Source organism: Ochlerotatus camptorhynchus, unplaced genomic scaffold (assembly GCF_037179485.1).
Source record: "Ochlerotatus camptorhynchus isolate MF236.1 unplaced genomic scaffold, CSIRO-AGI_Acam_v1.1 ptg000022l, whole genome shotgun sequence".
Taxonomy (NCBI): domain Eukaryota; kingdom Metazoa; phylum Arthropoda; class Insecta; order Diptera; family Culicidae; genus Ochlerotatus; species Ochlerotatus camptorhynchus.
The window spans coordinates 6,335,687-6,362,723 of record NW_027040514.1 but is presented as its reverse complement, the minus strand read 5'-3'; the positions used below and the strand labels follow the sequence as shown (position 1 = coordinate 6,362,723).

General features: G+C 40.5%; 1 protein-coding gene across 1 annotated transcript in view; it reads left to right on the top strand.

Moving 5' to 3' along the window:
- otk (off-track) overlaps window positions 1–27,037 on the top strand; it is a 231,667-nt gene that overhangs the window by 185,406 nt on the left and 19,224 nt on the right. The window contains exon 5 of the mRNA XM_065227030.1: window positions 17,516–17,696. Coding sequence (XP_065083102.1) covers window positions 17,516–17,696 — 181 coding nt within the window. The remainder of the gene's footprint in view (window positions 1–17,515; window positions 17,697–27,037) is intronic.

Here is a 27,037-nt window from a genome sequence, read left to right as displayed (position 1 = left end):
CAGATGGCTTGCCAAACCAGGAATTTCTTCGCAAATTTGGACATCTTCTGAGTGCGGACATGCTCCGGAACGCTGAACTTATCCTTGGCCGTGAAAAACAGGTTGCCGGGGATCTGTTTGAAGTCGGCCTTCACATATGTTTCGTCGTCCATGATGCAGCATTCAACTTTCGTCAGCATGTTGAGGTACAACTTCCTGGCACGGGTTTTGGCGGACTTGTTCTGCTTCTCGTCGCGATTAGGGGCCTTTTGTACCTTGAACGTTCGAAGCCCAGCCTTAGTTTTGGCCTTCTGGACAAAACTTCGGCTTAGGTGCAGCTTCTTAGCCACATCCCTAACGGAGGCGTTCGGATTTCGGTTGAAGGCCCCAACTACGCGGTTGTGATTTTTGGTGTTGTACGGAATACTTTTTCCTTCACTTCTGGGCTTCCGATCGGTGGTCAACCGTTCCTCGAACCGCTTAATCACTCGCGACACCGTGGAATTCGCGATTCCCAACGTTTTAGCGATGGAACGATGCGAGAGATCCTTGTTCTCGTGATGAATGCGCAAGATTTTATCACGCACGAGCTGTTCTTTCGACTCCATTTCCGCGAGTTTTGATCACAGGACTTTAAAACTTGCAGGATGTAAATAATGCACTATGAACTAAATCCACCCAAATTTGCATTAAATTCTACCCAACGGTTAAAAAGTTAGGGCAATTTCATAGTGTGGCAATTTCATCGTGGACACCCTTTACGAAGTTCCAGAAGGATTTCGGGTGTGATTTTAGCCGCCGTTGAATCCTCCTTTGTTAGCGTTGAAAACAGAGACGGCTTAACCGCTTATACTCGTGGTTGAGTCTGACATAGTAGCATTTCAGCGGCAGTGTGCGGAGTTTAGTAAATCTTCTGAGAGCAGCCTTCATAGTTCTTTTCAACGAGGATGGATGTTTTTTTGGAAACGTGTCTGTCAATGACATATGCCAAGACGTGAGAAAAGGTTTGTGCAGCAATGTTCACGCCTACAGGATCTAGAATATGCTCCCAATCTAGGTTAGACAGCACATGGACGATACTGCGATGGTCAGCTCTACAGAAGTCATATGACACAGCGTTTGGAGTGCTGGTGAAATCATGGACAATATTATTTTCGATCACGATAACTAAAGCAGGGTGATGATGCACTTCCTTGACTAAACACGGAAAAAAAAGTTGTTGAATATTACATCCAAACTGCTGCAACCAGGTCAATCCATCGGTTGTGTAATATAACGTTGTACGATGTACATCGATTTTGCGAACAAAATTACATCCATTGATGTAATATTGTATCTGCTTTGTGCTATTACATCATTATTTTATACATCAGCTTGAATAACATTGATCGATATTACATTTTTTTTTGCTGTGAAGGTTCGGGTGCCATGGGGAGGAAAGGAGCTGTATCACGAGCACTCACAAAGCAGAGATCCAGGGTGCGGTTGTTTTCATTCAACAGTCCATTGATTTGTGACAGAATTGCGGTACTATAACTGTCCAGGAGCTGGATGGTTCCTACGTGGAACGCTCGTGATCAGGAAAAAAGAAACCACTATGAGTTGGAATCCATGCAATGTCCGGTAGGTTAAAATCGCCAAGAACAATAACTTCGTCGGAAGGGCCTGCTTTGTCTGAAGCGGCCAAGACGGATCGACAATGTGCGTCAATAAGCTCCAAGTCACGGGTTCGATCTGGAGGGATGTACACTGCACAGAGAAGAAATTGACGATCACCAAGTTGAATAGCCACCCACACTTGTTCAACCCTGTTCCAGGAGTCGTCCTCGATAACGTCTGCTTTCAGCTTGGAATTAACTGTGATAAAGCCTCCCTCAGTAGTTTTCCTACTATTATTCGTGTTTCGATTGCAGCGAAATATTTAGTAGCCAGCACCAAATACATAGTTTGAAATGGTTCGATAATTGAGCCATGTTTCGGTCAAAACTAAAATGTTGTAACAGTGATCAATGACGGCCAGATGATAATCTTCCACGAGGCCGTTCATACTGCCAACGTTCTGATAGTAAATCGTTATGTCCGACCTCCGCTGTTCGGGAACAATGGAAGGTTCGGCGTGTAGTTGCATTTGGGAGCTGGTAGATGTCACTTGACGGAGGAAGGATGTTCGAGTAGGGCGCTGGAAAACAAGATACTTTCAGGCGATAATATATTCGTCGGTTGATCATACTTGCCAATAACAGGAATGTGGAAGACCCCTTCTCCCATCTCAAACGCAGGGCCGGGACGACTGCTGGTCGCTGGCAGGAGGAGTTCAGAGAACCGGAGATTTTTAGAGAAGCTCTGAGAACTTCCGAGAAGTTCGGTGATCTTCAGAGAATTTTCTAGATCTTCAGATGTAAGGAACTCTAAAGTAGTTTTTTGTACAACAGAGTCATTCAGAGAAGTTCGAAGAGCTTTAGAGAACTGTAGAAAAGTTTAGAGAGCTAAGGAGAATTTCAGAGAGCTTCACAGAATTACAGAAAACATCAGAAAAGTTGACATAAGTTCGGAACACTTTGAAAAACCTCAGAGAAATTCGAAAAATTACAGAGAAGTTCCGGAAAGTTTGGAGAAGTCTGAGAAATTCGTAGAAGTTACGTGAAGTTTGAAGAACTTGAGAGGGTTTTTGAGAACTGCATGAAAATTCGAAGAATTTAAAATAATCGGAGAGATTTAAAGAAATTCGAAGAACTTCTGAGAACTTTTTAGACGTACAGGCAAATTAGGAGCATATAATAGAACTTCAGATGGTTTAAAAGTAATAAGGATATCTTCAATTAGTTCCACTCATACCCAAAAGCGTCCGCATGACTCTAAGTTAAGTTTTCTTTATTAGGGAGGCTTTCAGCCTGAGGCTGGTTCGCCTCCGCGCATGACTTTAGTTTCAAGGGTAAAATATCTCGTGGGTCACTACCATTTTACACAACACAACACAACGTGGGTCACCCGATTTTACACAACTTGAGACGGATGCTTAGCGATTGAACAAATATATTTGCGGATGGATTGATTTGGCATCCTGCTCATACCTTACTTTCAAGATTTCACATATCAGGGTAAAGTGCCTGACGTAAGCAGCCTATCCAATAAAAATAATATGGAGAAATTAGCCCCAGCTCTTTAAAGCATTATCGTAACACAAATGAAACAAAGATGAAGACCCAGGTAGGCTACTCAATTCAAATGTCAAATCAATATACAATCATAATCAACATAAATAAACGTTATTTTACTACTACAATATACACGGCATCAACAACTTGCTGACGCTTCTCTATTAATCAGAGGGTTAGTGTAGGTCATCAAATTGGTAATTGTGGAGGAGTTTCTTCATAAATGCATGCTGGAACTCGGAGATTATGGTTTGGACAGCCGAGTACAACTTGTCGCGCAGAAGACTTTCTAGAACTTTCACTAAACAATTCAGGTTTGAGGTTGGACGATAGTTTCCCACGCTGTGACTATTACTTGACTTGAAGATTGGAGTAATTGACGCAAGCTTCCAGGTGTCCGGGAAAACGCCATCCGGTTCAAGATATATAATAGGATAGCATGATGACAGAAATTGAGCTGATGCAGACGAATATGAAAGGTAAAGTCTGGAACGCGCAAAAATTGGTCAACTTCAAATTGGTGAATTTCTGTTAAAAATGCATAAAAAACATGCATTTGGAAGGTGAGTGTATATACAATGGTTGCTATGATAAGTATTCACCGTTTGCTCTCCAGTTTTCAAAATGACGTCTAAGCAAGAGGAGCAGCGTGTCAAAATTTTGCTCGCGCAGCATGAGAATCCGACTTTCGCACAAGCCAAGTTGGCAAAATTACTGGATGTGTCCAAATCGACAGTGACAAACGTTTTAAAAGTGTTCGGGCAGCGTCGGGAAGGCTGGAAACGGCGGCAATCGTAAACCGGACGTGGCAGCGACAACGAAGAAGGTGACGGTGAAATATAAGCGGAATCCTAACCTCTCCATCCTCCCTTAGCTCAGTCGGTAAAGGCGCAGCTACAAAGCAAGACCATGCTGGAGGTGGCTGGGTTCAATTCCCGGTCCGGTCTAGGAATTTTTCGGGTTGGAAAATTTCTCGACTTCCTTGGGCATAGAAGTATGATTGGACTTGCCACACAATTATACCAATGCAAAAATGGTACAGGCATCGAAAGCTCTCAATTAATAACTGTGGAAGTGCATCTAGAACACTAAGTTGAGAGCACGCAATAAGCTAATATGCCATACGCAATAAGCTTGAAATGCGAGGAAGAAGAAGAAGAAGAACCTCTCCATCCGGGACGTCGATGGCAAGCTCAATGTCTCCCATACTACTATACAGCGGGCCAAAAAACGAGCCGGGTTGTCGACGTTTAAGAAGGTGAAGGTGGCGAACCGAGATTACAAACAAAACACGTCGGCAAAGCAGCGGTCCCGAAAGCTGTATACGAATCTTCTCACAATTTCATGGAAAATATCTTGTCTGGCAGGCCATGCACGTGTAGTATAAAAAGCGGCATTTTCTTTACTACGGGAACCATCAATCAAGAGATCTACATCCAGGAGTGCCTGGAAAAGCGGCTGCTACCATTCCTCAAGCAACATAATAGACCTGTGCTGTTCTGGCCGGACTTGGCGAGCTGTCACTATGGGAAAAAGGCAATCGAGTGGTACGATGCGAACAGCGTGGTTGTGGTACCCAAAGACCACAACCCTCCCAACAGCCCAGAAGTCCGCCCTATCGAACGGTATTGGGCCTTGGTCAAACGGAATCTCAAAAAAAAAAACTAATAAATCCATGGAAAACGAGCAGCAGTTTTAATTTAACTGGCGTTCGGTGGCGAATAAGGTCGATGAGACCACTGTGCACAATTTAATGGAAGGGGTTAAGCGGAAGGCACGGCAGTTCGGGTTTGGCAAACCAAAAGAATAAACGAACATTGTTTCCTTTAAATAAATGAATTGAACTACCAAGAGAAAAATAAGAAGATTTTTGTGATATAAATTTGGACTGAAAGAAACGATTTTTGTCGACCAATTTTTGCGCGCTCCAGTCTTTAAATAAATTCCCAAGTAACCATGGGCACGTTATTTCGCCTCTTTACAACTGAACAACAACTATACCAAGTTTGTAAGTTCTGATGAGGCCCAAAAAGACAAAATAGCGTGCCTATGGTGATTTGGGTTATCTCTGAATTGCTGCGGAGGTGGATCCTGATCGACTCGTAGATCGTTCGGAAGAAGTTTGCAGAAGTAGCAGCTTCGACTACAATAGGTGACGTCCACTGGAATACGAGCTGAACCTTACCGAGAGTTTACAAAAATCCAGAAAGATGATAGATTTTCCCTAAATCTATTCTGCAGGTTGTAAATGTACTACTGAAAGCAAACTTCATGCAAACCATCGTAGTTAGCTACGGCAGACCCATTAGCAGAAGTTTTAGAGCGAAAGTAACGTTTCCGAGCCTTCCGCAGACGATTACGCAGATTACGCGGCTGTCGATTCAACCAAGGCTGGTGGAATTTTACAGAAGACATACGAGTATTAGTCGGAACGGTAACTTGAATTAATCCATGTTGTCATAAAAAAACGGATACGAATTCCCTTAGAATGCGTCTTGAAATGAATTTCGATTTGCTTTACAGCTCCCTATAATTCTACTCATAATCCCTTTAATAGTCTTTTTAGAGGTACCTTCAAGGGGTTGGTCACTCTACACAGTGTGCCAAAATCAAACTTGGGCACACCCGGGTGCAGTCATTGGCGTTGTTTGGCACCCATGGTTACAATTTTTATGATCTTTAAAGTTACTGGCAACACTGAAATTTTTCTGCGCCTGCGCAGTGTGCATGTGTCAAAATGTTATTGATGTAGCCACTCCTAGTCAAATTATTTTCAAAACAACCGTGAATCTCCACCAAGTCTCGCCATGGATTCTCAAAATCGTTACACCCGTGACGGCAGTCGCATCCACATTTCCTCCCAGACGAAGAACAGCTAACAGCGGTATCTTGACCTGACCGAGGTTTCCGGGCATTGGCTACACGAACTAGCAATGCAGCTCCCACGGCTGCGGCTGCATCGAAAGCTCTCAATTAATAACTGTGGAAGTGCATTTAGAACACTAAGTTGAGAGCACGCAATAAGCTAATATGCACTAAGCAATAAGATTTAAATGCGAATAAGAAGAAGAAGAAGTTATACATAGAAATCCTCTACAATTCTCGATGAACATTTTAAAATGGTTCTATCTGCTTTGATCGATTCTCTTCATCGACTTTCTCTTTTCATAACCACTGCTATGCAAACAGATTTCGCACTAATTCTACCACATAGTTTGATAAAGGAGGTTCTTATCTATCGTCCAAATCGTCAAATACAACAGGGAAAGGTTTTGCAGCTGAGTTATTGACGAAAGAGAAAGTCAATGAAGAGAATCGATCAATGCAGATAGGACCCTTTGAAATGTTTTTCTAGAATTCACCCCAACTCATTTCTAGATGAATATTTCAGGATGTCCTATCTGCTTTGATTAATTCTCTTCATCGACTTTCTCTTTCGTTAATAACTCATGTGCGAAAACATTCCCTGTTGTGTTTATCGTTGAGAATGCTACATTAGAACGTCCTTAATCAAATTATGTGGCAACAATGACACGAAATCTGTTTGCATAGCCGTGGTTATCAAAAGAGAAAGACGATGAAGAGAATCGATCAAAGCAGATAACTTTTGAAATGCCACATCTATCTTATCTTAATTCTTCGCCAATGTTTTGAAATGTCTTGAAATGACTCCTAAAATGTTGTCCAAGTCCAAGAGTCACGAGTTAAAATCTGAGATCTTTAAAATAAACCCAAGGGGTGGTCAATAGACTGATGCAAAATTTGAAATTTTCGCTCCATAATGCTCAAACGGTTTCAATTCAGGTCCTGATTAGCCTCCCAAAATTCAAACTCATTTGGTAAGAAACTGACTTGGCACAAACTACTCGAAGTTTATATGGAAATTACTATGGGAAAACCAAACTTTTTGTTCATTGTCTTCTACCCATTTTCCATATTGCTTTTTCGAAAATTTCTATAACTATTCTTACGGAAAATTTTCTAAGCTACAACTTTGCGGAATATCGTTTTTCAGCCACATGTCAAATTAAATTGATATTAATTGTTTAAGCGATCGATAATCTTATAGCATGATCAAGCAGCTGTCCTGCGGGCAACACTGTATTCTGCAGTTTGACATAGTAGCCATGATAACTGTGCTCTATTCTTCGCACCAGAAACACCACTGTTGCCTGCTGAACAGTTGAATGAGCATAATCATAAGACATCAGTGACTTGAACCATTAACAACTTTTGTTCCTTACATTTGATTAAAAAGTGGTTTTCAACAAAGTTGTAGCTGAGAAAATTTGCTACAATTATTTGCTATCATTTTTAAAAGCATAGTGATGTGGTGAATTGTTAGATAAATATAAACAAAAACATAAGTTATCCCATAGTAATTCCCATATAAACTTAAAATGGTTTGTGCCAAGTCAGTTTCTTACTAAAGTAGGTCAAATTTTAGGAGGCTAGCCAGAACCCAATTTGGAACAGTTTAAGCACTGTGGAGCGAAAATTACAAATTTTTCATCAGTCTAGTGGTCACTCTACACACTTATTTTGCGCCAACCAGTGTGACCCGCTGTGTCATTTTTTTTGGAAAGTATGTATGTATTCTGACAGCTTGAATGTTTTGTTTTGTTTTTTTTTTAAAGATATTTCAGTGCTAACATTTGAAAACGGCACAAAAGCCATTTGTAAACAAATGGTTTGTGGGCCCTTTACTCACTACTTGAAGTACACCCACGCGACACAACAGCAACATCGGGTAGGGGAAATTTTCCCCTTCCTGACGATGCTGTTGGTTTGCGTGGGCGTTCTTCGGGTAGCGAGTAAAGGGCCCACAAACCATTTGTTTACAAATGGCTTTTGCGCCGTTTTCAAATGTTAGCACTGATTTAATACCGGGAGCTCAACCGGGAGTACGCTATCCGAGAAACTGCTCAAATGTTTTAGCTTGAGCATTACCCTTTCGGACATAAGTACACAGTTAGCTGCCTCTAGGTACATAACAGATTGAGCCCAAACGATAGGAAATGTGGTTGGGCTTTAGCTCTGCGGTACAATTATGAATACGGAGCTGGATGGTATCATGCATCCGGAAAGAATGAGGTTTTTATCAAGAATTAGAGCGATTAGATTTCATGGACGCACAATTCTTCATATCACAATCGGTGATGTTTGGAATGTGGCATTGATTGAGCGGAGTATTGTTATGTATGCAATTTTGACCATTCTCCGCACAATAGTGAGTTCACTAATTTTAGTATGCGCAGTTATCCAAATGTGTGAAAGCAGAATGTTACACGGAATAATGACAGGCTTTAGGTTGCGCGCTGAGCTGACTGTTTTTTACGGAATCCATGGTGGGACTAGGCCAAAATTCACAGTTGTTACGGTTTCCAAAAATTGGATTGTGTCAACAACAATGATTGAATCAAATTTTTACGCAGGCGCAGAGATAGTACAATGTTGTCAGACTCTTTAAATAACATACACAAAATCAACCATGAGTTCCAAACAGTGCCAATGAGTGTGCCCAGGTGTGCAAAATTTTTGTTTTTGGCACACTGTGCGGAGTGACCATCGCCTTGAATAAACTATATTTGAAGTCAGAAATCTCACAAAGATCAAAAATGTAAAAGTTTCCCTAATCAGATAATGAATCTTAGTGGCACAAACATTGGCTTTGCCTCAAAAAAAAAAAAAAACCGTGGTCCGAGAATGTAAATATTATTCAGTAGATCTAAAAGAGTTGCTTTGCTCATTCTATCACTTCGACTTAGTGCCCTTCGAATAATTTACATGAAACATAGATAAATTCCTACAATTTTGAGAAACTTAAGAACATTTTAGACTTAAAAAAACTGATTAAATTATGGTAATTATGAAGCCAATGAAACTTTCAAAATTCAAATGTATGATACCATCCACAGCGGTTCTCAGCTGTTCTTCAACCAATTGAGCTGATTTTCAGAAGATGACTAGTTTACGGTTATTAAATTATTTCTTGGAAAAATATCCCGTTAAATCTTAAAACTGTCCTTGCTCAAATTTTTTTACTTTTTTAAAGGCTTTCGAAAAATGCCAACTTTCTAAATATTGAACACTTACACAACAACTTTTCATGATCAAACTTTTTTATGCGTAATATTTTTTTTGTAATTTTCACACCGAAAACGGTTTAAAAGGTCTCAAATATTGTTTTCTGTGCGAAAATTAGAAAAAGTGTACTATCAAAAAGTTCAAACCATTTACCAGAAGTTGTTATTGTACTATTTTTGTCAATTTTTAAGTGTCCAAGCTTTTCAATATTTCGCAAACTTGCAATTTTCATCGGCTTTTAAAAAATTAACACTTTTTTTTTTATTTATATCTCAAAATTACTAAAATATATTTACCGTGTATATTTTTCCAAAAAAAAAGACTTTAGACTCAGGCGTCATTTGATAAAAATTGCCACACGCTAGGATCGAAGTAGACCGCGCTTGACGTGTTTTTCTTTTACTACGTATTTTACGTCAGCGAATTAAACATGTTTTGCTTTAAATTTGTTAATTTGTGTGCTGAAATTCAGTTTCAAGTGTTCATAAAGTTAACATTTAGTGATATATCGTGTTTTGCCTGTGTTTGCCTTGAGTGACTCCTCCAAAATCTACGACGCAGCTTCAGTTTCTTTGTGCGGTGTCGAAAATTGCCTCCCGGGAGCCCGGTTCTCCGAGTTCGGATGCCACATTTTCGACGTGTAGTTCTGTTCTATTGAGAGATTTGTCACCGTGGGCCAGTTTGAACCCGGTCCGATTGGTGAATTAGCCCGGGAACGTGCTGATAATGTGTCCGTCGCGAGTTTTGGTTGTGATTCGGTGGCCGACGTTGTCGTCAATCAGCAAGTTTTCCGCTTTCAAAAGTGCTCGGCTGCTGGTCTCTCGCCGGTGTCGGAGATTGCGAGCAATATGAAAGATGCCTCGCTGGATACGCTCAAGACTGGACGGATGCTGGCTGGTGGCCGCGAAAGGTTCCTGGGGAAAGTACTAGACGTAAACATCCTCCCAGATGACAATGGTATTGCAAGACAATTTGTGTTCGTTGAAGGAACTATTATGACAAAGGTGAATCACGAAATGAGATGCAGAACGTAGAGAAAACTACAGAACCAATGGATTGGAGGATCAAATTAACATGGTGAGACCAGTTAAAATACTTTATAAAATTAAAAGAAAAGCATAAACTCAGTGCTAACATTTGAAAACGGCGCAAAAGCCATTTGTAAACAAATGGTTTGTGGGCCCTTTACTCGCTACCCGAAGAACGCCCACGCAAACCAACAGCATCGTCAGGAAGGGGAAAATTTCCCCTACCCGATGTTGCTGTTGTGTCGCGTGGGTGTACTTCAAGTAGTGAGTAAAGGGCCCACAAACCATTTGTTTACAAATGGCTTTTGTGCCGTTTTCAAATGTTAGCACTGAACTAAATAAGTGCCAGGATTCAAAAGAACATTTTGAAACTGGAAGTGTGTGTGTAATACTAATATTCAATTGATAGAGATAATACATACATGCGGGGCTTATTGTAGGTGAAAGTAACCTCGGAATGGGCGTGACTCAGACATTCTGAAATTGGTTGCTGGATCTACAATAAAGCTATCACCTTCTAACTCCCGGATTAAAGCTGTCTACAATGACCATAAAAGCGACATTGTAGAGAGAGTTCTTCGATAACAACACAACCGGTCAGTGGGGGTTAGAGGGAATACACACACAGTGTGAATGATTGCCACACGCTAACTTGAAAGTACCAATAAATGGGTAAAAAATACCCATTTTGTTATGCATTAATGAGTATTTATTACCCCATTAATGAGTAACAATTATCATGCATGAGTTTTGCCTTGCAAAATTCATCGACGCAAAAATCACCGATGAGTTTTCGGATTCAACCATTCATTTCTTTAGAATTTGGTGACATTCATTGTTATTATTATTGTTTGTGCATCAGGGGTTGGAAAACTTACATTAAGTGATTGCATTTATTATAATGTTCTAAAAAAAAAAATTATCAAAAAATACCCGTTTTTAATCTCAACAGGGGACACCAAGGTATAGCTATCAAATTGTATCATCAAAACAAAAGAATAAGGGAAATGGCTCTGATGTTGGCCTATGGATCTAACATTGGGCCCATGGATAAAAATCTGCTATTTATCAATTTTATCTAGATGAACGCGTTATTGGGACGGTACTCAGGGATATTTTTGGTCGCTGTTGAAAATTTAGTCGATTGTTGAATTTATGTATGGGCCCAAATTAGAGGCATTTAGGCCGACATTCAAGGGGTAATCAACACTGCACACTATGCCGAAACACAGCATGGCACACTGTTCGGCACGATGGGGCACAGTTGGTCAAGTAGGTCATAAACATTATAATATAAAACGGCATCACGTTCCGCCAATCGTTGCTAAAGTTGACTACTCGATTGAAGACTTTGTTTACTCAAAAGTGACTAATGAGAGAATTTTTTTGTCATACATAAAACTGGTAGAAAAACGATTCAATAAAAATTTGAGAACGATAAACCGGTTTCGAGAATCATTCGAAAAAAAACCTGTAAGTTATCTGTAAATCTGTAATCTAGTAAAACTCAGTCATCTGATTCCCAGCAAAAACTCCAGCGGCTCGAGTCTTCATCCAGAACAGCTTATATTCGGGCTTCACTTCAATCCGGCCGGTTGAGAGGCTCTTGTCAAGATGGCAGTCAATACGGCGGAAACGGGTTGCCTCCAGCTACGGATGGTCAAAAGCCTGGAAGATCTGGTCATCCCAATATGTCGGTACAGTTTGGAATGCGGTTGGCGAAGTCGTTGAATCTTCCTACGGTGCAGAGTAGTTGGATCCCGCTACCATGAAGATCAAAATCAAACCTGGAGGCATTGAACATCAGTTTATGCACATCACGTATAATTATTGGGACGCAAATCAAAATTAAGCCGGTTGCGGAGGAAATTTTGAAGAAGTCTGATATCGTATCATCAAGAAATTGAGAAGGACGTTGTTTGTACATCTGACAAGTTTTGACTACGGTGGGGCAGAGTAATGCTATGAAAATTATAAGCTGGTCCAACTGGGGCTCACCGACCGACAAATGCCCGGCGGTTGCCATTGATGGCAAAATTGAAAGGTCAGACAATCTCATAAATATCAAGCAAATGGATCCCCTATGGATGAACCTCGATAAATCCTCACATTCTCGCCCACAAGCTTTCACCAAAGGTCACCCACTGGAGGCTTTTCCAGAAAACGCTGCTTATTTTTGGACTAAATATTTTGTACTGTCGTGGGTATCCGATCTCGAAGCGTACAACGAAGAATCAGAGTAGGATGACCTAGCTTATTTATCAGATTCAAAAACCGGTCTTTCCGAGGATACCCGGTATGGAAATTTTCCCATTATTCCCATTTTCTCTCGGTGTACGATTGTCTTAGCGCAATAGTATAGGATTTATAGGAACGGATCATTACTGTTAGAAATGCAATTACATTTTATTCTAATCCACTAGTCCGACATCAAGCACATCCCCGTCATTTTACAGATAAATCTGTCATCATCCTTCTGTTGCACTAGCTCGTATCAAGGAACTCTGAGTTTGCTTGAACACCGTACAAGTTTGATGGCTTCCACTCCCTCTTCCACCTCGCAATCCGCTAACGCTCTAATGAGAAGCTGATTGCTTGTCATGATCCATCAGAGAAATTGAGAATGTAAACACAATTAAAAAAGTTATAGCTGTCGGGGTTGCCAAACTCATGGAATATTGACATCTTGATTGACACCTTGCCGGCATTACGCTTGGCAGAGCTTTCGGCACAGCTCAATCACTCGGCACAGATTTAGGTGTGCAGATTTGAATACCCCTTGCCGACTATTTCCCCTAATTACTTTAAACAGTTCATAGAGTTCTACAATGCTACACTAACCGTGTAGTTTCAAATTGCAACCAAATTTGATGCAACTTATTTAAAAAAAAAAACTACAAGGGACAGCCCTATGGGGTTGTACGCAATGGCGACGTAGGACTACGTGGCCATATATAATAAATCTTATCTGCAGCAGGAGCTTGTGTTTTGTGTAGGAATAGGAATTTGAGCGGGGTTCCTTCTTTTTATACTCTTTTGTATGACGCGCTTGACATAGATGGCCCACAGAAACTCACGAAGAGCTACTGATTTCGATCAATAGCGGTGCGGCTTCTTCCTCCTTCTATGGATGCTCATGTGGGCTGCAGCTTTTCGTTGTGTACTGCAGAAAAATGTTCAACGCCGGAGAACACCACCACTCACCACGCGGTGATTAAATAAACACCTTTTGGTGAGACCGGATGCAATTCAACTTTGAAATCTGAAATCGCTTTTCACAGGCAATCGGTGATAATTTTAATTATCATAGCAAGATTTGCACGTTCGTGCATTTTTCAATTGTTACATTTTGAAAAATGATAAAGTCTAAAGATTAACAAATGTGTAGGAATATTTCTCATCGATTGGTGATAAAATTATTGAAATTGGTCCAGGGGCAGCTGAGTTATTAACGTTTAAAATCTTTCATAATTTTGTTACATGTACCATTTTCGGTTTTCACAAAGTGTACCTCCATATAGAAATCACAGACGTAGTCCTACGTCAAAAAATGGAAATCGCATGATAACACAATTGAGTGTAACATCATCTTTAAACCTCACACAAACAAAAGGATCCCAAATTACCCGCTCTTGACACCTAGGTCATTTTCCTCGGAAAAAAGAAGAAAAATGCCTCTATTTATCACCACCACGGACTCACCTTATTTTTATCCCTTCATTTTGTCGACCAAGCGAAAAACAAAAACGAAAACAAAAGACACGCGGAGAACTTTTCGAGGTGCTAAACTTGTTCTTATCCGTGCAATTATTATTACCTTTCCATTTTCAGTGTTGTGTAGCATGCTTTTTGGGCGGAGTGGGTTGAACCAAAATCATAACTGAACAACAACAACTACAGCAGTCGGAACAAAAATTAGCTAGAATAGATCTTTTCCATCACATTTTGTTGTTAGAAATAGATGTTTTTTAATTGCGTCCATCCCCACAGATTCGACAGAATATCTGTCTACGATTGCGGGATTTCCAAAAAAATGTATAACAAATGTATTACGGGAAACTTTTTTCCTGGAGCACGTCGACGGCACGACCGGATGAATACCGACGATAGTTTTCCTTCACGTATGTAATTAACCCATTTCCAGCACAATCACGGAATCCGAGGGGGAAAACAAGCTTCCTTACAGTTTGGCGTGCTTCCTTCGGTTGTCGTTTCCAGAATGCGAGGTGAGCATGCCCTTAATGAGCACCACCCTCATCGCGGGCGGCGGATCTAGTTAGCACTGAAACTTGATTACGAAAAAGTCGAAGGTTCCATTGTTTGGAAACCTTCCACCGTCATAGGAACACGAAATTGAGCGCTAAGTGAAATCGGAAATTGATCCCCTAACGAACGGCGCTCGCTCGAGATTGATTAGGGCCAGAACTTTGTTCCAAACTGTTCATTTGGATCGTAAAATACCTACACACGCGGAGCAAATTGAGCGCTGATTGTGAAGTGGTATTCTCGATGGGAGAAAGCGATGCAAGCGGGAAGAAGTCCGACGTGTGGAAGAACATCAACTAAAACAACACGCAATAAAAGTACATTACTCATTAAAACGTTACCTGCGAAGCATATAAATGCTCTTTAGGCTCGGTGTTCCACTGGGAACTCCTCCTTTTCACTAACCGGCCGTCGGCGTGTCGTGTTTCTTTCGACATGCGGAGGAGAGTGTAGGGTTCGTTAAGATCTTCACGTCTTTCTACGGTCCGTTGCTGCCCGTTTGAGTCCACTTGGCTCTTTCTTTTTCATTGATCAGTGGACGGACACCGATTCGGCTGCAAATTAAAAGAGGTAAGAGGATAAAACGATAATGATGATGGAAAGTTGGAAGTACGAGCTACTCCCAGATTGGAAAAAAAATTATGGAAAATCCTGTCGTATCATGAAAACCAAAAGCAATTGTGGAACTTAATTCCACCAAGACAGACATGAAAGCCTATTGGAATGGTTCAAAATACCCAGCTGCCATGAAATGAGAAATCCACAAAATCTTAAGAGAAATATGCAGAATTGAGTTCATAACAGGAATGTACAGAACTCAAGGAATCATGTAGATCTATAGGGTATACGTCCCTAACCTCGGTCTAATATGCAGCCATCGATTACGTTTTTAATCATAACTCATCAATGAATTTACCTGCAAACGATATTCTACTGCTAAATGGTATGCTTAGATATGCTTATCATGTCGTTTGCTATCAGAAACCACGAAAAGTTGAAAAACTTACTTTTTTTAAGACAATAACTCACGAGGGAAATGTATGTAATATGGGTCTATTGTCCCCAAATTGGGTCTATTTATGGATGCAACTTCGTCCTATCTTGTTTGATCCTCAAAAAAACGCTCTTGGTAACGTTTTCTGATGTATTTTTTTTTATCACTATCACTGTTAACTTAATGCTCTTCATTCCTCAAAACATTTCTTAGAGAAAATTTTACGAAAACTACATTAAATCACTCAATTTAAAAATTAAAAATTAAAAATTTCGCTTATCGTCTTTTGACCGCAGAATATCTAAATCAGAACATTGTGATGTTCATTATACAGGTTTGGCAGAAAAAATCTCCCTTCCTGTTCGTTCCTTATCATCCAAATGCAAAACAACATTGTTGACGTTACTCTTATTGCTATATGCTGTCAAATGAATTTCATGGGCCATAGTTAGGAACATAGAAAAGAAATGTGTCCCTAAAGTTGGGTCCATGTTTTACTTGTGAAAACGTTGTTAAACAATTAAAATAAACATAAAATATTCAAACAGCAACTGTAAGTTTTACGTCTAGTGTGTATTATCAGGTAATTCCAATCAATAAATGCCATAATCAGGCCATTTGATGATCGTCAGTCAACCTTCCCATCTTAACCTTATAAGTCATGGCGGCTAAAAACTCCGAACATTGTGATATTCTCAACCAGTTTTATTACTTACGAGAGCTGAAAATGTATTGAAATGTTGTGATATAAATTGATTTGTGTGTGGTACACATTTATCAACCATCAGTGATCAATATTTTCCTTATTTTTTGTGTAATATTCCTTAATTAATTATTTATTTGCGTGATAGGCCGAATGAAAGGACTAGACCCACATTACATACCGTAACCCTATATGGTATATGTGGTGGCGATCAAAATCAGACTAAGAAATCAGATTGTCTAAACGGACCTTTAGCACCCATCATCATTCTCTACTGATTCGAGCAACTGTAATACATGTTGCCTGCTTCGAAGGCGCATAAACTGAATTATATACATCTGAATAGGGTTCTCAATGCAACTTGGACCGAAAGTCCGTTTCAATCGTTATTCAAAAGAAATATAAGGGTGCTTTGAGGTTAATGATAGCGCTGGCAGCACTGCCCACGCACAGCCCAACAGCTCTGTGAAGATTAATAAACTTCTTCCACACCAACATCCCATAAGAAGCCAGAATTCCAATTTCACGAAGCCATAAAATGTTATGGCCTGACGAAGAAGCTGTTGTTGTTGCGGTGGGACAGATTTAAGCGCTTATTGCTTTCCTCAGACATTTCTCCACAGCCAAACAGACGTAGCTGTTTAAAAAAAGGTTACCTTTAAAAATAGTCTGGTCTGAAACAACATTGCATACAAGTTCGATAGAATGTATAGAAATGTCAAGTGATTCTAATCAGACGTAAATTGAACGTTAAAGGCGTGTTCGACGATTGAGGAGAAAGAGCTACGTCTGTTTGTCTGTGATTTCTCCCCCCTGCTCGCATGCTGGATGAAGCCGGGGAAAATATTGAGCGAACGTGTAATGAGATAAAATGAAATTCGATTCAATTGATGGTCAATACGATTTTATTAGCTTAGAAGTTTAGCTTTTCCTTCGTCCTGTCCCGTCATAATCCGAGGAACTTGAAATCGGGAAAACTTTGTCTATAAACGATGATTACGATCATAAAAAGCGACGTCCAACCGGAACTCGTTCCGCAGTGATAAGTGTGCCAATTGGCTATTATATAGGAACTTTCTTCCCCATGATAAACCCAATTCGGATGAATTACGTTATCTTCGCACATCATAGGATGAAGTTCCTCCGGTTGAAGTATAATCGGATAATGGGGGTGAAATTTCTCATTCCGAAACTGCAATTGAAGCGAATGGAATTCCATCGCACCCATTTGAAAAATCCATTCTTTCCGAACTCAATCGATGCCAGTCGTTGTAATATCCTTTCTCTATCTCTCCCTCTGCAGGTACTTCCGGTCCAGTGGTGCAACTGGTGAAGCACGAATCGGAAAAAGGCAACGGTGCAGTCGTGCTAAAGTGTCACACGGGAAGCACGTCCAATCATGGCAGCGGAAATGGTAGCAACAGCAGCAGCAATTCCGGCACCCCCGGAGGAGACGACGATGGAATTCATATCGAGTGGTTCAGGTACGGGCAAACGTGTGTAATGTGTAAAACGTATAGCATATATACATTGGTACGAGTGACGGATGATTGGGATGGGAGCACTGTGAGAGTGAATTGTTTCACGTGTTGATCAAATCATTAAAACGAAACACTCCAAGGAATGGAGCGAGAGAGGAGTGAAAATGACTTGACAGAAAAACGGAAATGCATTCGATTTTCCTCAGAGTTAGATTGTTCCGTCATAACAGTGTACCGGAAGGTATTTTAAAATTGATAGGTGCCGTCAGATTAAAGTCTGTACCTACTGGCGTGAACATTGCTATTGGTCAAATGTTTGAGAAGCATTCTTAAAATAATTTCAATTTTAAAAGGATGATTCTTTATGCTTTCATTAATTCTTAATCCGTCCAGTCATTATCCTAATTATAACAGTGTAATCCTTTCATTTTCCCTAAAAAAAAGTAGAAACCCCATATGGAACAAAACCGGCCCTCGCCTAATAGGATGTGCAAAAAAAAAGAACGGATTAACCACTTTTTATGCTCCAATCCTCATTTTCCTGGTTTCCATCTTTTAACGACGCTTTCACTGCTTATGTTCCGACCATGCCCTTGTTTCCACTCCAAACACAGCTCATCATTGTCGCTTCACACTTGTTACTTTGTTACTTCTTCTTTTTCCTACACCGTCCTGACGGTCCTAACGTTTTCTTTTATTGTTTGAAAAATTTTCTTCTTCCGCTTCGTGCTGCAATTTACTCCAACTGGGGGCCAGTCTAGAGATGCACGTGGGGTATGCAACCCCGATTTTTTTTTCGGGGAAAATGTTACTGCACGTCTCACCGCAGAAAACTCACATGGCATAACCGACTCTAAGAGTACTCCCTCGAGGGCACTGAATGTACGGACATCTTTATCGTTCTTGTCATCAGTATGCCAGACGCTGCTGCCGCAACTTCTGCTGCTGAACCCAAACACAGGGCTGCTCGTCCTGTCCGGAGAAAGAAGAAGCACCTTCTTTATTCGCTGCTATCTTGTGGTGGCCAACCAGCTGCTCCCATCGCCGTTGCCACTGCACAGTGCATGTGAGCAGTGCATGTGAGCAGTGCCAGGTCAAATCGAAAAAATATGATTGTTTGGCTCGACAATCTAATCGAAATGACGTCTTCGTCAAAAATGTATGTATATTTCCAATCGATTGGAAATTTTTCTATGAATCTGCTAACATTAACATTTTATCAATTCTCAATAGGTCACTATTGAAAATTACACAAATCTCTAACACAGATTTCAAAATCGAATTCCATCCGGCCTCGCCGAACGGTGCTGTCCGGTCGGTCGTCATCAGCAGCTGCAAAAGCAGTGCTGTCGGCGCGTGGCGTTGAACATTGTTCTCCAGTACACAGCGAAAGCCTGCCCGCAAGCAGCGAGCTGCAGTCCATATGAGCATCCATTCACCGAAGAAGGAAGAAGAAGCCGCACAGCTACTGATTGGATTAAGTAGCTTTTCGTGAGTCGCTGTGGGCCATCTATGCCAAGTGCGTCACCCTCGTTCCAAACAACATACAGCTCGCCAGCCTCATCCGTGTTGAACACCCTAATAGCGCAGCATTACTCAACCAACACGACAAAGCTGTCCTTTTCAGGACCACCATAAATTATAGTTGTTTAAGAGTTAATTTTCATTGAACGTTCACTCGCTCTTTGATAATGTACCAAATGTAGCAACCAAACGTTTGTGGTCAAATGCGTAACAGTATTGAAGTGGTACATACAAATTCTCGCAATGACCGAATACCATATGACCTTGTCAATTAACCAGAAACACTTTGAATTAAGGTAAAGTTTTCTTCAGGACGCTAGAAAACAAAACAAAATCTCGAATTTATATGATTGATCGTGATTATCTCGCGAATGGAAAATTTTAGCAAGAAATTCGTTTTATCAATTTTTGATTTTTTATTATGTTGTGAATAAAACAAAAATTACGTGCGTTTTGACACAGTCGCCGAATATTGATACCGAGCACGCAATCCTACGTCAAATCCAAGGTCGTGTTTTGGATACAACCTCTTACTTTTTTTTTAACGGTAAACTTGCGAGAGCGATTGTTTTTTTCCTTGATTGTTTTCGGTCGATCTTGTTTTCCGTGCTGAGCACCAATGCTACCGACGCCAGGGACGTAGCTCCCACACTTGGACCCTACCTATCGACCCATCAACTCATGAACCGGGGACCAACGGCTTTACTTCCCTGATCAGAGATGTTATAATTCAGAACATCCCGGCGGCACCGACTGGGATTGAACCCAGGCCTGCTGGAATGATAGGTGATCACGCTTACCACTACACCAGTGGTGCCGCTGCGAGAGCGATTGATTTAAAGCTTATGAAGGGAGGTCGGCTAGCTACAGATCATTCGGACGAGATCCTTTCCATTTATTAGTTATTTAATCTTTACCAAATAAGGCCGGAACAAATCACAAGTTTTTCTTTTGTTACTCGATGCTCGCACTAGTCGAGGGGGGGGGGGGGATAAAAAATAAACCAAACATAAATAAAACATTCAAAATTCGTTTTACATCACATCTAAACCGTATATTTTAAACGATTACATTACATCTTAGCCTTCGCTTTGAAGGCGTGATTTTTAACGCTAATGCATGACAGGAGCCACAAATGTTGCCTTTATTATGTGTAACACTCGGGATATCAACAGTGATGGCATAATCTTTAACAAATTGATTATTTTTTGCTCTCATACGCTCTCAATATCACGCGTGATATTGGAGCAAAATATCCTGCTTGATATTGATTTTACAAGCTCTTTTGATATTGCGAGCCTATTGTAAAGTTGAAGCTTTAAGCTGAATCGACGCAAACATGATTCCGTTGCATCTCGTTTTCTTGGAAAGGGAAGGTATAATAATGCTATCTCTTTTTTCTCTTCACGATGGCATACACGAAGTGAATACTGCCAGTCGTAATGGAAGTTTCGGAAGCATTCGGGTGTAAAGCAAAAATAATGAAACTCAATCTCACCACAGTTTGGTGAGATTTGCACCTGGTGAATTTTGTTAGCTTGATATTTCGAGCTGCGATATCACAGCTTGCAATATCAATTGCAGTTGTTTGCTTGTTGATTTTTGTCTACGAAAATCAAACATGATTTTGATTTTTGGTGCGATTTGATTTTTTATATTTTCCCATCACTGTATAACCTGGCAAATCAGGAAACTCAAATTGATATTAAAATACCTACTTTGTGAATTTAAATCCAGTTTGCTCAACAATTGTGCGTGCTTCAAAAAATCTTGCTAGACCTATGGATTCAGGAAGGTCTATTCAACAAAATCCAAGCCGAATATTCAAAGGAAGGAGCCAAAATTCAATTTTGCAGAACGAAAAATCAAAATTTCTAAGAAAATACGTACTTTTGTGAATTTAAACTCGGTTTTCTCAAAAAATCGAGAGGTTCATCCCTCACGTATGGATTCAGCATGTTCTAGTCTATAAAAAACAAGCCTATTTTTTAAAGATAGTAGCCAAAATTAAGTTCGAAAAAACAGAAAAATCAAAATTCAATGAAAATACCCACTTTTGTGAATATTAACCAGATTCGTCCTTCACGTATGGATTCAGCAAGTTCCATTCAATAAAATCCAAGCACAATCTTCAAACGATAGAACCGAAATCCAACCCGGCTTCACAAAAATCTACCATCACGTGTGAAGCCTGCTAAAATCCAACTTGGCTGGTCAAGAAAACCAAATTTCTATAAAAAAAAATACGTATTTTTGTGGATGTAAACCCAGTTTTCACAACAATGATGCTTGCTCAATAAAATCTACCATCAGGTATGAACACACAAAGGTCCATTCTTTAAGGAAATTCAAACTACCGTAGGCGTGATAATGTTTGCACCATTGAGCAATGTCAAAATTTAAAAAAAAATCTCATCTCGTTTTATTTATTCAAAGGGGGGATGTTTCTCAGAGTCTTAAACCATGTTATTCATCGATCGAGTTTCCACTTGCTGCAATTACGGCCTCCACACGCTTCCGGAATGCACGGCAGGTTCTAATAATGTAGTCTGGATCCATTTCTCTCCAGGTACGGGTCAATGTTTGTCTGATGCTTGCTGTACTCGGGTGGCGTTTAGAACAGGCCTTGGCCTTCATGACGCGTCATATTGAGTAATCCAGCGGATTAAGATAACTACTTTTACACGAGACGTAATTCATCATTTTGGTCGTAAATCATAGAACATAAACAAACATTTCATGTAAAATTAAGTGTTCTCAAACCGAAACATCAGCTAGCGACGAAGAGAACGTTTGATTGAATTGAATTTCACGTTTCTTTCAACTGATTTTTATGTCAAAAGGCCCGCTTACATGTGTCGGTCTCAGGGAACCGAAATTTACATGACTTTTCAGTATTGTGCACATATCCTTCGCCCAGAACGGAAGATGTTCCTGCAACCACTTCTGAGTGCGGTTCGAGGTGTGGCACGGAGCTACATCTTGTTGAAATACAACATTTGGCTTCGGACCGTACTGTTCTTTGATCCACGGAAGAACATACTTACTTAAAATCCCAATGTAGACCTCCGTGTTGACCTTGTCGCCTTCTGGAATAAACACCGGGACCATTGTTTTGCCATCCGAAGCCACCAATCCAAACACCATAACGCTAGCAGGATGCTTGGTCAGATACACGTTCTTCTGCTCGTCGGCCACGTCTTTTACCGGAAGAGAACTAATATACCGGTCGGTTTTGGAATTTGATACGGGATCGACGGTAAACATGCTCTCGTCGGTGAACAGGATTGCCGGATTTTTTCGCTTCTTGCATCGTTCGACTCGTAGCTCCCGGATGCGGTTGGTAATCATGTGAGTTTTTTTTCCGTGCCCTCGACTTCGCCCCGCAATCTTCCTTTTCGATCTTCCGTGCCGTAAAATCACTGATCCCGTGTTCCTTTGCCATTTATCAACGCACTGGATTCACCCGAATCTTCCTTTTGATAGCAGCGATAACCCTCGGAACCCGAGCTGACCTTGGACGACCTGTGGCCACCTTCGCGGATAGTTGTCCTTTCTTTCTCGGTCTAAAACTCTTTTGACGGTCCACCGGGACACTCCCACGGTGATTGAAATGTCTTTTTGCGACAATTGCGCGTGGGACAAATCACGAATACGCTGCCACTTCGTCATGGTGCAACTGTCAAACTAATAGCGAATTCGTTTATTATCGGGGTTAACACCAGTTCCAACCCAGTACGAAACCGAACTTTTTGTCAGTGTGAACCTCAAACTGGGCTAGGTTTTAAAAACAAACGAGCAAACTGACGTTTGTCAGAAAACAAGCAGACCCAATCTTGATACCCGATCCAGGTTGGAACTGAACAATAAACGAATTCGCTATAAGTAAATTATTTTCTTTTATACACAGCCTACTACGGTATGAGCTATAGGTTACGTGCATGCAAAGAAAACCAAGGCATTATATGCACAGGTGAAACGGAAACCTTATTTGTACGATGGTGCAAACATTATCACGCATACGGTAACATTAAATATAATTCAATCACTCAACAGAAAAGGTTGGACTCCCTAAGGAAGGTATTGAACCACTTCAGAAAAGTTTGGACTCTGTTTGGAAAATTTAAGCTCCAACAAGTGTCGGTTCACTTCGGAAAACTCTCTACACTTTTAGGAAAGCTATAGCTATAGATGACCAAAACAAGATTGTGTCCTTGCCAAATGCTAAAGCAGTTACAAAAAAATCTGGGGCTCATTTAGGAAAATGTCGAACCCGTTCTGACAAGTTTGAATTCAGTTCGGAAAAAGTTGAAACAACAATGCAGGAAACCTTGGATTCATTTAGGAAAGGGATTAAATCAGCTAATGTGACCTCACTCCAGAGAATGCGAAACCAATTCTTTAAAGCTTTGGTTCAGGATATGTTGGATCACTTCAGGAAAGCGTTGACAATTTTAAAAAGGATAACATAACAGAAAAGTTTAAACTCAGTTAGAAAAATGTTGATGACTTATTCTAAAGTTTGAACTCCCTTCAAAAAAGTTCAAACTCAGTTTTGAATCTGCTTTGAAAAGTGTCACCCCAATAAGGAATTTCCTGAATCGATTATGATTTGGTCTCACTTCTAAAAATATTAAACCAATTTCGAAAAGATTGGATTTAGCTCGGAAATGTTTTAATTACTGTAGAAAAGAATTAAATCATTAAGTAGCATTACATAAGGTTTGTTAGTTAAGAAAATCGGGTGACTACGGTGGCCTGGGCACATCTTATCAATGTTGGATAACGACCCAATGAAAATGGTGCTTGGTAGCGACCCGACTGAAACAAGACGAAGATGTGCGCAGCGAACAAGGGGGATCGATCAGATTGAAGGCGGCTTACCTAGTGAGTTGCCAAACAAGATTAGGAATGATGTTCGATGTAATCCGTTTTCAACAACTGAAACCGGCCGATCCAATTTCAAGGACCTGGCATGCCGCACCGGTCTAGTAAACATTCTGTAAAAGAACAAGGTGACACACTTATCGAGTCAGTACGGTTTTACCGAGTTTTTGAATTGCGGAACTGTTCGGTAAAAGTTTAAAAATTTGTGAAAAATTTATTAATGAGAAAATTTGTTCTGAAGCTATACATACTTAGTTCTGTTAACCCCATTCAATGATAGAAAATAAAATTGGTCGATTACATTGATTCCTTACGGATAACGGTGATTTGAATTTTTACCTACTTTTTCAGCAATTCAAAAACCCAGTAAAAAAATACTGACTCCTGTAAAAAAATCTTAGTGTGTACCCAATAGACTGATGCAAAATTTGAAATTTTCGCTCCACAATGCTCAAACGGTTCCAAATTGGGCCCTGATTAGCCTCCCAAAATTTGAACTGACTTGGCACAAACCATTTGAAATTTATATGGGAATTACTATGGATAAACCATAATTTCGGTTCATAACGATCTCAAAATTTACCAGTTCACTCTACTTAAGAAAATTATACCTTAGCTTGTTGAAAATTTTCTCAGCTACAACTTTGTTCGAGACCACTTTTCGGTCAAATGTAAGGAACAAAAATTATTAATGATTCAAGTTACTGATGTGATGGATATTCGACCTTTTTAGCGAAATCGAATATCCATCACATCAGTAACTTGAATCATTAATAATTTTTGTTCCTTTTCGGTCAAATGTAAGGAACAAAAATTATTAATGATTCAAGTTACTGATGTGATGGATATTCGATTTCGCTAAAAAGGTCTGTCCGGACTCAGTTCCAGCACAAAATATTTTTCGAGAAGCGTCTCCTAGCGGCGGCTCTCTGGATAGACCATTCTCAATGCTGGATTTCTCTATGGCTCTTCTTTCATCGAACAACTCCTCACCGGGAAGCGATATGATTAAATTCAATCTTCTGAAAAATCTCCCAGATATCGCTAAAAGACGCTTGCTAGATTTATTCAATTCCTTGCTAGAAAACAACATTGTACCGCCTGAATGGAGGCAGGTCAAAGTAATAGCCATTCGAAAACCTGGCAAACCAGCGTCTGACCATAACTCATACCGTCCGATTGCTATGCTTTCGTGCATTAGGAAATTGTTGGAGAAAATGATCCTTCGGAGACTCGTTCACTGGGTCGAATCAAATAACTTGCTATCAAATACACAGTTTGGGTTCCGCAAGAGCAAAGGAACAAACGATTGTCTAGCGTTGCTTTCCACAGATATTCAACTGGCCTTTGCGCACAAGGAGCAATTGGCTTCAGTATTCTTGGACATTAAGGGGGCTTTTGATTCAGTTTCCATTGAAATTCTGTCAGACAATCTGCACAGATGTGGACTTTCTGGAATTTTAAATAATTTCTTGTACAATTTGTTGTCAGAAAAGCAAATGAACTTTTCTCTTGGAAAACTGACAACTTCCAGAATTAGTTACATGGGCCTGCCCCAAGGCTCATGTCTCAGCCCCAAAGATATCGACAACTGTTTGGCAGAACAATGCACGCTAAGACAACTTGCAGATGACGGTGTGGTTTCCGTAAGAGGTCCACATGCCGTGGACTTGCAAGGACCATTGCAAAATTCCTTAGATAACTTGTCTTCTTGGGCTATGAATCTAGGGATCGAATTCTCGCCGCAGAAAACTGAACTGGTAGTGTTTACTCGAAAGCTTTACCCAGCCCAAATGCAGCTTAATCTTTTGGGCAGAAACATTACCCAATCATTGTCTTTCAAGTACCTTGGGGTCTGGTTTGATTCAAAGTGCACTTGGAATGCCCATATTACGTATTTGAAGCAAAAATGTCAGCAGAGGATCAACTTTCTCCGTTCAATTTGCGGCACATGGTGGGGTGCTCATCCGGGAGACCTCATAACGCTTTATAAAACAACTATTCTCTCTGTTCTAGAGTACGGCTCTTTCTGCTTTCTCTCGGCAAGAAAAAGTCACCTAATAAAATTGGAACGAATTCAATATCGTTGTCTGCGTATTGCTCTAGGCTGTATGCACTCAACGCATAACATGAGTCTCGAGGTTCTGGCAGGAGTAACACCCCTCCAGAACCGTTTCTGGGAGCTCTCTCTCAGAATACTAATCAAATGCGGAGTGACGAACACACTTATAATTGCTAATTTTGAAGAAATTCTTGGGCTGAACACACAATCTCGATTTATGAGAATCTACCACCACTACATATCATCAGATATGTGTCTTCCTTGTTTACTCCAGACCGTGTTCACTTCACCAATCGCAGTTCCTCAATTGAATATGATCTGACCATGAAACAAGCAACTCATGGGATTCCCGATCAACTTCGACTTATTATTATTCCGCGTATTTTTACTGAAAAGTACCAACAAGTCAATTGCATGAAAAGATATTTTACAGACGGGTCCCGTCTCAATGGATCCACTGGCTTCGGTGTCTTCAATGAAAACTCTAGCGCCTTCCGCAAACTTCAGGAACCTTGTTCCGTTTTTGTTGCTGAGCTGGCAGCAATCAACTTCGCATTGGGGATGATTTCCAATATGCCCACAGACCATTACTTCATCTTCTCGGATAGTCTCAGTTCGATTGAGGCTATTCGGTCGATGAAACCAAGTAGGCACTCATCTTATTTCCTTTCAAAGGTAAGGGAGCAGATGAGTTTGCTGGTCGAAAGATCATATATGATTACCTTTGTATGGGTCCCCTCACATTGCTCAATCCCAGGCAATGAGAAGGCGGACTCTCTCGCAAAGGTGGGCGCGCAGGAAGGCGAATTGTATGACAGGCAAATTTCACACGATGAATTTTACCATTTAGTGCGTCAGAGTACCTTTTCGA